The sequence below is a fragment of the Engystomops pustulosus genome, chromosome 4 (assembly GCF_040894005.1).
Source record: "Engystomops pustulosus chromosome 4, aEngPut4.maternal, whole genome shotgun sequence".
NCBI classification, from domain to species: Eukaryota; Metazoa; Chordata; class Amphibia; order Anura; family Leptodactylidae; genus Engystomops; species Engystomops pustulosus.
Genome location: NC_092414.1, coordinates 42,509,973 through 42,522,460, shown reverse-complemented (window position 1 = coordinate 42,522,460; position 12,488 = coordinate 42,509,973). Strand labels below are relative to the sequence as shown.

General features: G+C 39.8%; 1 protein-coding gene across 4 annotated transcripts in view; it reads right to left on the bottom strand.

Annotated features, from left to right (window-relative positions):
* The window catches only part of LOC140126389 (gamma-aminobutyric acid receptor subunit pi-like), a 234,286-nt gene that overhangs the window by 93,500 nt on the left and 128,298 nt on the right, over nt 1-12,488 (bottom strand). For all 4 annotated transcript variants that reach the window (XM_072145792.1, XM_072145796.1, XM_072145794.1 and 1 more), the window contains one exon: nt 272-409. In XM_072145792.1, coding sequence (XP_072001893.1) covers nt 272-409 — 138 coding nt within the window. The remainder of the gene's footprint in view (nt 1-271; nt 410-12,488) is intronic.

The window sequence follows — 12,488 nt, the reverse complement described above, 5'->3', positions numbered from 1 at the left end:
TGGAGCTGTTTGCTGAAATATACAGAAAACCCCACATCTGTATGATGAGGTTTCACCCCATGAGCTTTCTTCATATAGCACTAGCAACTCCACACCATACTAGTACGGCAAAGAGCGCTAAGAGGCTAAGGGTCTTCACTTTGTTTATTTTTTATGCTATGTTATTTTGTACTTTCCCTAGCCTATTTTGTCGCGAAATTTGGATGAACCAGTCAAAACCAAATTTTCAACCAACCCGCTCATCTCTATTTATTAGTTAAAACATGTTTACCAGTTTCATCTTTTCCTGTGGTGACTTCAGTATAATATTTTTCAACAGTATATTGTGCAAGTTGCAAAGTATCCATCCCACGAACTGAGTCATTTCCTCTCATCCATGCATATATTAAGTCTTTAGCAGTGTATCCCCCTAGGGGAAAAAAAAACATAAAAAGAATTAGAAATGTAAAAGATAGCCCATTTGTTCAGACTACATATTGATATGTTTCTAGCTTATATTATAGAAATTAAGCATTCAGGACACTAGTGTAATATGTTGTACATAACAGCATTTATAGATGTTGCCTTTTGATATATGATCAACATGATTAACATCTAGGTATACAAGAGTTCCAGATTAGAAAAGCCGAACTAGTTAGTTCTTCTTAGGTCGGATTCACAATGGGGTTCCATTGCTTGTCCATTGACAATGGATGAGTTTCCGTTTTGGTTGTTTTGTGTTTGCATGTTTTTTTTTTTACATCTGTTATGCTTCCATTGCTTGTTTTTTTCATGTTGCCAAAAAATCTGAAGGTTTAAAGGGCACCTACCACCACAAATCTACCTATAAAGGTAGATCGGGTGGTAGGTGAATCAATGGGACGTGAGGATAGCCCTTTTAAGGGCTAATCCTCACGTCCCCGCACTGTTTTATAAACTTTTATTACAGGCGCGGGCCTGCTGTTCTGCGCATGCGCAGACGGCAGGATCGGCGGACGAGGGCGCGCAGCTACGAGCAGCTGCGCGCCGAACATGGTGAGTAGGAGGGGTAATGTGGCTACCGGGGCGTGGAGTAGCCGCCTCGTGTAACCTCAGATGCGGCTACTCCACGCCCCGGTAGCCGCATAAGTAAATTAACATATATAAGTAATAAAAGTTTATAAAACAGTGCGGGGACGTGAGGATTAGCCCTTAAAAGGGCTATCCTCACGTCCCATTGATTCACCTACCACCCGATCTACCTTTATAGGTAGATTTGTGGTGGTAGGTTTCCTTTAACATCGACTAGAAAGAAAACCGTATGTATCACTCCTTTTGTATTGTTTTTCTTTTTAATTTACAACTTTTTCTGTGACTAACTCCTTAATGACCTGGCCCTTTTTAGTTTTTTTACTTTCATTTTTCACTCCCCACCTTCAAAAATCTATAACTATTTTATTTTTCCACTTAAAGAACTCTGTGATGGCTTGTTTTCTGCATAACAAATTGCACTTCATAGTGATGGTATTTAATTTTCCATGTTGTGTGATGGGAAGCAATTACAGTGAAAATGGTGAAAAAATGCATTTGCACTGTTTTCTTGTGGGCTTGGATTTTATATTTTATATTTTTTTAAATGCCAAAAAAGTGCCATTTTCGAGTTTTTGGGCGCTATTTTGCGTTATGGGGAAAAAACGTTATTATTTTTTGATATATCGGGCATTTTTTGATACCTAATGTGATTTTTACTGTTTATTTATATTTGTATCAGTTCTAGGGAAAGGGGGGTGATTTGAATTTTTAGGTTTTTTTATTATAATTTTTTTTTTATTTTACTATTTTTCAGACTCCCTAAAGTACATTAACCCTAGGTTGTCTGATCGATCATATCATTTAATGCCATACTACAGTATGGCAATAATATATGGGGATTTTCCTCCTCATTCATTACAATGTGCTAATTGTACTGCACATTGTAATGAAGGGGTTAAAACCCGAGGCTGTCATGGCGATGGATCACTGTTCCCCGATGACGTCACGGGGGGCGACGATCCTCAGTAAGTTGGTGGCGCCCATGCGCCGCCATCTTTTTGAAACCGCCGGCAGCATTGCTAGCACCAATCGTGGGTATTACCGGTAAGTCTTTGCTGCAATATGAATCTACCGACTAGTACGGTGCGCGTAGGTAAGGGGTTTACCGATGTATGACTAATTAGTCAGATTTATTAGCATCATAATGAACTTCGCTGGACCAAAGATTTCATGCAGTTTGCAGTATGAATCTTTACACTACAGATGTTAGTTTTACTTTTCTGCTACTTCTTGACTCCGAATTTGTCCCATTTTTGCTCATAAAAAGTCGCAAAAAAGGCCATGCTAGATCTAGACTTACTTTCAAGTACAAAATAAAAAACATTTGTTGGACGAATCCAAAAACAGCCTGGCTGCTGCATTAAGAATAGATTGTAGAGGAGGGAGATAAGTGAGTGGAAGACCGATTATTGGATTTTGGCACAAATCGGGGGGCGTGGTCAATGGACAACCCGACTGATTCGGACTAAGCGCGGGATTTACTATTCAAATTGTGTCGCAAGACAATGCAATCACATACACCGGGAAGAAGAAGGTGAACTCCGGCGGACCTCAGCGGGGGACGCGACAGATGCAGGAAAATGGACAAAGGATTTTCAAGTATTGCACCGGACTTCATCCTCGTCGGAGAATGCACCTCAGGGATCGCGACAGGACCAGGTAAGTAAATCTGCCCCAATAAGTTCAGTCTTAGAAAGCTTAAGTTTCAAGAAGAGAGAGGACATGATGTTAGAGATGTCAGGGAGACATTCACTAGTGCTCAGGATTAAGGCAGGGGTGATTTTACATGCAGAAGTATATAGATAGATGTCATCAGCATAGAGATTATACTGGAAACCAAATCTACTGATGGTTTGTCCAATGGGGGCAGTATAGAGGGAGAAGAGAAGAGGACCTAGGACTGAGCCCTGAGGAACCCCAACAGTAAGAGGAAGATGAGAAGAGAAAGATCCAGAAAAGGAGACACTGAAAGCGCGGTCAGAGAGATAGGAAGAAAAACAAGAGAGTGCAGTGTCCTTCAGGCCAATGGAGCGAAGCCTCCTGAGTAGAAGCTGGTGGTCCACAGTATCGAATACTGCCAAGAGATCCAGAAGAATGAGGAGTGAATAGTCACCTTTGGATTTTGCAGGGAGGAGATCATTGGAGACTTTAGAAAGAGCAGTTTCAGTGGAGTGCATAGAGCGGAAACCAGATTTTAGGGGGTCCAGGAAGGAGTTAGCCGAGAGATAATGGTTTAGTTGAGAATAAACCAGGCATTCCAGGAGTTTGGAGACGAAAGGGAGGTTAGAAACTGGTCTGTAGTTAGTAGCATTGGATTGGTTCAGTGAAGGTTTCTTTAGTAAAGGGGCAACAACAGCATGCTTGAAAGAAGAGGGGATGACACCAGAAGAGAGAGAGGTTGAAGATTTTAGTGAGGTGAGAAGTGACTGCTGGGCAGAGACATTGTACAAGATGTGAGGGGATGGGATCACTGATGCAGGTAGTGGGTAGAGCAGAGGAAAGGAGTCTGGAAACTTCTTCCTCTGTGACTGGTTCAAAGGAAGAGAGCGAACACGGTAAGGTACAGGAGGGAAGGGGATTAGTGGGGTGAGTGGATTGAGCAATTATTTTCCAAGGTCTGTGACAGGTGGCTGCACCTTTGGTGTTAGTAAGGAGTGAAGAGTATCAAAGATTCTTTTGGGGTTGTCAGAAAGAGAGGATATTAGATAATTAAAATAGACCTGTTTAGCAAGGTGAAGGGCAGAGTTATAGGTTTTTAGCATAAATTTGATGTGTAAAAAGTCTGCAGATGTGCGCTATTTTGTCCACAGGTGTTCAGCAATCTTGGAGCACTGCCAAAGGAAACAAATTAGTTTGGTGTGCCAAGGTTCCCTGCGTCTGTGTTGAAACTTTCGGATAGTCAGTGGTGCCATCTTATCTAGCGTGCTTCGGACAATATGATTATAGCGAAAGACCTAGAGGAGAAATGGGAGTGTTAACAGGGATGTTGAAGTCTCCCATGATGATGGTTGGAAGCTCAAAGGATAGAAAGTGAGGGAGCCAAGAGGCAAAGTGGTCAAGGAACTGATAGGTTAAGCCGGGAGGACGGTATTCTACAGCCACACAAAGGGAGACTGGGTGGAAAAGTCTGAGGGTGTGAACATCAAAAGATGGGAAAGTAAGAGAGAGTACAGGAGGAATGACCTGGAAAGTGCATCATGGAGGGAGTAGTATGCCTACCCCTCCTCCCTGCCTATTCTCAGGTCTGGAGCAGTGAGAATAGTGTAAGCCGACATAAGAAAATGACAATCCCCTTTTTTGGACACCACAAATATCAAATAAAGGATCCACAATTCAATTCTTATTCCGTCTGTCTCAAAATCAGATCCTTCAAATACTTTAACAGGGGGTTGTGCAGAAGGAAGACTTTCAGAAACCAAATATGATGTCCAGCCAGAAGAACCAGGAGCATGCTCTATGAGTGTGCATTCACATGTTCAGTTTTTCAGATGCAGTATTTGAAGCCAAAAGCAGATGTGGATTATAATAGGTGAAAACGATGTTATTTATTATTGAGAGAAGCTCCTCTTATTTTTTCTGAGGGAGCTGTGCTGCGCTAGCTACCTACCTATCTACTGGGGGGCATGTGCTGTGCTACATACAGTATATACTGTATAGCCTTCTAAATGCATTTGCACTTTATGTTATATTAAAACACCCTTAATTAGGAGGTGCAGTATATGTAATAAATTGGGGGCACTGTACTTTAATTCATTCCAAGGAACTATATATACGAGAATGAATTTATGAATCACCTATATGCAATGTGGCATAATAGTATAAGATGGGAAACTGAAGTGTGGGGGGTGGGCCCAAAACCTCGTCAGTCAACAGCCCCAATATTCCTAGTGGCAGCCCTGTCTGTATATAAAATACCTTGGGTAGCATCTGCATTATAGAGCTATATAGAACATAATTGGGGGAGAATCTGTACATGGAAGGTGGATACTAATATGTGGTTTATGATAATACTGGGGGGGGGGTATCTGGAAATTGTGGCTGAATGCTAATATGGGGGGCTGTATATAATGTAACAGGTGGAGTATATGTATACTAGGATTGCATATATAATATACATTGTGGGTTATCTGAACATTGGAGCTGGATACTCATATGGTGGGGCTGTATAGAACTTGGGGGTATCTGTATATATGGGCTGTATATGAAGTACTGTATGTAATTAAACTTGTTGGGGGCTGTATATAGGGGACAGATTTTAAGTCAACTATTTGAGCTGTGTTTAGTTTATTTGGATTGTTGTATATGAAGGACTGTATACAGATGCCTTTATAAACAAATTAGGGGGAGGCTATATACAACTAAATTAGAGGAAGCCTGTGTAGAAATAAATTAGAGGGAGTGCAATATATGTATATACTGTATGTAAAATCATTATGGGCTGTATATAAATGAAGGTGGCTGTAAGAAAATGAAAAATAACAATGACCTGCTGCGGCCCTTTTTTGTTTTTGCGTTTTCATTTTTCACTCCCCACCTTCAAAAATCTATAACTTTTTAATTTTTCCATATACAGAGCTATTTTATGGCATGTTTTCTGCGTAACAATTAGCTCAAAATGTAATATTCCATTCCGTGTGAAAAAAAATTCCAAATAAAGTGAAAATGGTGAAAAAATGCATTTGCGTTGTTTTCTTGTGGGCTTGGATTTTACGGCTATCACTGTCGATGACGTACAGGCAGAGTGTCAGCCTATGCATGAGCTAATACACTGTAATACAATAGTATCACAGAGTATTATCATTTACAAGCAATCAGATGATTGCTTGTTCATGTTGCATGGTGGAACAAGTAAAAAAGTAAAAAAAATGTTTTTCACTAAAAAAATAAAGTAATAAATCAATAAAAATGCCCATAAGCCCCCTGTATATATAAAGAGACATATACCGTATAAACTCGAGTATAAGCCGACCCGAGTATAAGCCGAGACCCCTCATTTTACCACCAAAAACGGGGAAAACCTATTGACTCGAGTATAAGCCCCTCGGCTTATACAGTATAGCCAGCTAGTATACAGTAGTATACAGCTAGCCAGCCCCCATGTAGTATACAGCCAGTCCTCATGTGGTATACAGCCAGTCCCCATGTGGTATACAGCCTGTCCCCATGTGGTATACAGCCAGTCCTCATGTGGTATACAGCCAGTCCTCATGTGGTATACAGCCTGCCCCCATGTGGTATACAGCCTGCCCCCATGTGGTATACAGCCTGCCATCGATCGGGACCCGCGCCATCGATCCGGACACCGGAGGGTGAGTACTACGTTTTTTTATTTTTACTTGACTCGTGTATAAGCCGAGGTGAGGTTTTTCAGCACATTTTTTGTGCTGAAAAACTCGGCTTATACACGAGTATATACGGTAACACAAAAAAAGTCTAAATCATGACACAAACCCCACATATGTAGTTTCAACGCATCCGTAACAACCCGTAGAATAAAAGTAAATCATTATTGAACACCGTAAAAAAAAATTGCTAAAATCCCTCAAAAAATTATGATTTTTACTTATTCAATCCCACAAAAAATGCAATAAAAAGTGATCAAAAAAACAAATGTACTTCAGAATGATACAGTCGATAAGTACAACATGTCCCGCAAAAAACAAGCCATTGACCAGCTCCGTAGCCAAAAAGTTAAAAATGTTGTGCCAATGCTAGATTTTTCCCACATTAGGGTTTTATTTGACAAATTTAGTAAAACGTAAGAAAAAATATTCATGTTTGGTATCCCCATAATCATATTGACCCATAGAATAAAGATAACATGATTATTAGGCTATATAGTGAACACCCAAAAAAAAAGTAAAAAATCCATTACAGAATTGAAGCTTTTCTATCCTAAAAAAAAAGTTCCTAAATTTTCAACAATAGGGGATACCAATCCCAAAATGGTAACATTGTAAAAAAGCATCTCATCCCGCCGTTACATGGCCCCAATAACGAAAAAGCAAAAATGTTATAGCCTACAAAAGTGACCAATGAGGAAACTAAAATCCTGGCAGATGCAGGTCCATCCTTGCCTTCTGCGCCTCGCTGTGCACCCATAAAACAAGTAACGGCCACATGTGGGGGGTCTCTGTACTCGGGAGAAACTGCAGAACAAATTGTATGGTGAGTTTTGTATTTTTATCTTTTGGAAATGTGTACATTTTAGGGCTAAATGAACGTATAACCGACAAAATTTTACTATTCTAAATTTCACCTTCATTTTGTATTCAATTACTATGAAGATCTCAAGCAACTTATTTAGATGGTAAATCTATCTACCTGAAAATGTAATGATTTCAAATGTCAAAAAAGTGAAATTTTTCAAAAAATTCAGCATTTTTTCTTTTTTTGGAAAATAAACGCAAAACTTATCATCCAACATTTACCATTAAAATGAAGTACAACATGCGGGGAAACAACAATCTCAGAATCGCTTTGATAAGTAAAAGTGTTCAAAAGTGACGCAAGTCAGAATCCAAAAAATGGGGCTGAGCCTTAAGCTGTAAAATGGCTGCGTCCTTAAGGAGTTAAAGACTGTACGACCTTTTGATCACTTTTCAATGAATTTTTTGTTTTTCAAATTGACAAAAAAAGAGCCATTTTCGACTTTGGGCGCTATTTTCCATTACGGGTTAAATGCTGTGAAAAACTGTTATTATATTTTGATAGATCGGGCATTTTTGGACGCAGTGATACCTAATGTGTTGATGATTTTTACTGTTTATTCATTTTTAACCCCTTAACGCTCTGCGCCGTGCTCTACGACGCAGAGGTATAAGGGATGTATGAAGAGGGCTCACGGGCTGAGTCCTCTTCATACAGAGGTGGGGGTTGTTGCATATTGCAGCAAACCCCCACCGCTAATAACCGCAGTCGGTGCTTGCACCGATCGCGGCTATTAACCCTTTCAACGCCAGCGGCGTTTAAAAGACGGCGGCGCGCGATCGGTTGCCATGGTAGCCTCGGGTCTTCGTTTACCTGAGACTATCTGGCATCTGCAGATTCGTTACAATGAGCCAGTGGCTCATTGTAATGAATGTGCTGCAAAAATGCCATATATTGCAATACAGAAGTATTGCAGTATATGGTAAGAGCGATCTGACTATCTAGGGTTAATGTACCCTAGATGGTCTAAAAAATAGTGAAAAAAAAATGAAAAAAAAAAAGTTTAACCCCTTCCCGACATTTGACGTACTATTACTGCATGGCGGGAGGTGCGTTCCCGCAAAATGCAGTAATAGTACGTCAAGCTTCTGGCGCCGGCTCCAGTGTGTCACATAATACAGTGTAATACATCTGTATTACACTGTATTAGGTGAAGAATAGCTTGAACAAGTGATCAATGGATCACTTGTTTAAGCTAACCTGTAAAAGTAAAGAAAAAAGGTAAAAAAACACTAATAACACACTTTTGAATAAAAATAATTAATTAAATAAAGTTAAAGTCCCCCTAAACACAAACATTCCCTATACACATCTAATAAAGTGAAAAAACCTGAAAATTTCCGAAATACCCCACATATTTGGTATCGCCGCGTCCGTAACAATCTGTACAATAAGTCAGAAACATTATTGGACCCGTACGGTGAACGCCGTAATAACAAAACGCGAAAAACTCGCCAAAAAATGTAAATTTTCATAAAATCCCTTCACAAAAATGTTCCAAAAAGTGATCAAAAAAAAGTTATGTGCACCAAAATGGTTACATAAAAAATGTAATAAAAATGATCAAAATGTCGCACAGACTTCAAAATGGTAGCAATGAAAACGTCGCCTCATTTCGCAAAAAATGACCCCTCACACATCTCTATATGCCAAAGTATGAAAAAGTTATTAGCGTCAGAAGATGGCAAAAAAAATTTTTCTTTTTTGTACACATTCGTTTAATTTTTGAAAATGTATTAAAACACAATAAAACCTATATAAATTTGAAATCACCGCGATCGCACCGAACCAAAGAATAAAGTTGGCGTGTTATTTGGAGCGAAGAGTGAAAGTCGTAAAAACTGAGCCCACAAGAACGTTTTTTTAAATTTTTCCACATTTTGAATTTTTTTTCAGCTTCGCAGTACACGGCATGTTAAAATAAATAACATTATGGGAAAATAAAATTTGTTACGCACAAAATAAGCCGTCACACAGGTCTGTACACGTAAATGGAAAAGTTATGGATTTTTGAAGTTGGAGAGCGAGAAATGAGCCGAAAAACCTTGCGTCCTTAAGGGGTTAAAGGGAACCTGTCACCGTTGTTCCAAAAAAATGAAACTAAGACAGGTTTCCATAGAGCCCTTTAGTTCTAAGGGCACCCATTTATCAACTAACACTAGCGATGCATAGAAAAGCAAAAAAATCACATTTTATTCTGTACCTGGTAACCAGGGAGAACCCAGCGAGTCCACGTGGGAGGATCACCGCGGCTCGAGTCCTCGCCCTCCTCTGTGCACATCGGCCAGAGCACGCCTCTATCTTTCCTACGTCACGCGGCTCCCTGGCTTCCTGCTCGCTGATAAGCAGTGACACAGCTGAGAGCAGCCAGTGCGCGTGCGCGGAACTCGGCTGTGCGATGTCGGAAAAATCATACAGGGGGAGTGCGCTGGCTGATGTGCACAGAGGAGGGCGAGGACTCGAGCCGCGGTGATCCTCCCACGTGGACTCGCTGGGTTCTCCCTGGTTACCAGGTACAGAATAAAATGTGATTTTTTGCTGTTTTATGCATCGCCAGTGTTAGTTGATAAATGGGTGCCCTTAGGACTAAAGGGCTCTATGGGAACCTGTCTTAGTTTCATTTTTTTGGAACAGCGGTGACAGGTTCCCTTTAAATCAGTTCTAGGGAAAGGGGGGTAATTTGAATTTTTATTCTTTGTTGTTTATTATAATTTTCTTTTATTTTATTTTTACTATTTTTCAAACTCCCTAGGGTACTTTAACCCTAGGTTGTCTGAACGATCCTATAATATACTGCCATACTACAGTATGATCGCACATTGATCAGACATTGTAATGAAAGGGTTAAACCGAGGCAAGCTTGGGTCTTCAGAAGACCTGAGGCTGTAATAGCGATGGATCGCTGCTCCCCGATGATGTCACGAGGAGCGACGATCCTAGGCAAGATGGCGCCCCCATGCCAACGGAGATCAGGGCTGAGCCCTCTCCATCCACCCGCACCAGGCATGTGACGTACCATTACATCACATGTTGGTAAGAGGTTAATGTTGACACAACAGGATCACCTAGAAAAAATACTTAGCTAACTAATCAGCAGACAAATTGTCCGGCACTATGGACTGCTAATTATGCATGCCCTCGATACCTCCTTCTCCCAGCATGCAGATAATTAACGTTCTTCTCCATGTGCTTTGCCCTGCTAATTATAAGTCTTTTTCTAGGTGTTCCCAGTGGTGCGTCAACATTAAAGACGACAAGACAAGATCGGAATGAAGAGGAGCGCCGGTGACTATTTCTGTGTGGTTTTTTTTTACTTTTTTTTTTATTTAATTATTTTCCGATAAAAATGACTTATATTTGTTATAAAATCACTTCCTGATGGAGCAGATCATCACCTGTAATGTATCCATTGCCACCTTTGAGTCACTGACTGACCTACTAGTTTGTGAGACAGCATAAGCATGTGTAGTGTCAGTTACATATACAGTGATAAGCTGTGTATTTCTTACAGCAGTGTAAACGGCAAGCTTAAAGGGGTATTCTCGTCTGGGCACTCACATTCTGTTCCATTAATCTGCCATATTAATCTGCCAATTAGATGTTAATAAAAAAAATTTTCTCGTGTGAAGATAATTTCTCATAAATGTAGTAATATGGTCCCTTAGAAACAAGATTGTGTCCCCGGATACGACCACCTCTGCTGGAGGGATTGCACAAATAAACAAAAAAGTTCTTGTATATGAAATGTCCGGGAGTTACTGCATGTCCCACTGCCATCCTGTGGTAATGAACACTGAAGCCAGGTGGTCAGGCAGGACTCAATAGTGCATGTCTGGCCAGTGCTGCCAAAATGTGATGTGGTCGTATCCGCGGAAGCCATCTCGTTTCTAAGGGACAAGATGACTACATTTATGAGAAATTATCTTCACACAGGAACATTTTTTTTAATAACATCCAATTGAAGAAATGTTTATATATGGCAGATAAATGAAACTGAATGTGAATTCCAGATGAGAATACCCCTTTAAGCTTTAGATTTTGGTAAATTACCAGCATCCATCCAACTAGGTCTGTTTGTAACTAGCCATCTGTAGATTGGTGTTCTTGAGCCTGGGGACTTGCCTCTACTGCTATTGTAGAAGTTAGGGTAGGAAATTTTCACTTTATATTTTTCATATTATATCATATATCTGTAATATCCAGCTGGACGGGTTCTCTCCATCAAGTCTCCTAGTTGGCTTGGGGGAGTTCGTCCAGCTTCCCCATGCTACTATTAAGATATCCTACCTTTGTAATTACAGAGTTCCTCTGATAATTACTAGCAGAATTTAAGGACAGAAGTACTGGCACATTTTACAGAAAATTGCCAAAGGCAAATATGAATAGTCCTATTTCCAAGTACTTGATAAAACATAACTTTTAATGTATCGTTAATAAAATATTTTTTTTGTGTAAATAAAGATTTAAAAACACAATATTTGTGTGGAATTGATTCAGTTGTTACTAAAAGGGTTTAATTTATTATATAGACCTATATTAGGGTCTATTCCTGTTGGTTTATAGTGGTGGGTGAGTTTAATTTTTGTGTAGTCACTAGGTGTCAGTATTGTTAGCAAAGAAGTGAACAATGTTTGGCCACTAATAGATTGATAGATTTCATACGTATCCACTGTTTAGTGTGAACAACTGATTGTCACTAATAGTTTGTGCTCTATCTAGTACACACAACTGTTTTGTCACTAGTAGGCTATCCTGCCTTATTTGCACCTAACTACAACTGCAGTTCGGAGTTTTACATCAGCTGCTATGTCATTTCTCTTTCACACTCATATTGTACAGTCATGGCCAAAAGTTTTGAGAATGATACAAAAGTTAATTTTTACAAAGTCTACTGCATCAGGTTTTATAATGGCAATTTGCATGTACTCCAGAATGTTATAAAGAGTGATCAGCTTAACAGCAATTTATTGCAAAGTCAATATTTGCCTAGAAAATTAACTTTTTCCCCCAAAACACATTTCAACTTCATTGCAAGCCTGCCTTAAAAGCAGCAGCTAACATAGTTTCAGTGATTGCTCCATAATTTTCTCTGATAAATCCCCTTTCCGATGTTTGAAACATCTGGAAAACAGCTTGTTCGGAGAAGACATGGTGAGCGATACCACCTGTCTTGTCTCATGCCAACTGTAAAGCATCCTGCTACCATTCATGTGTGGGGTTGCTTCTCA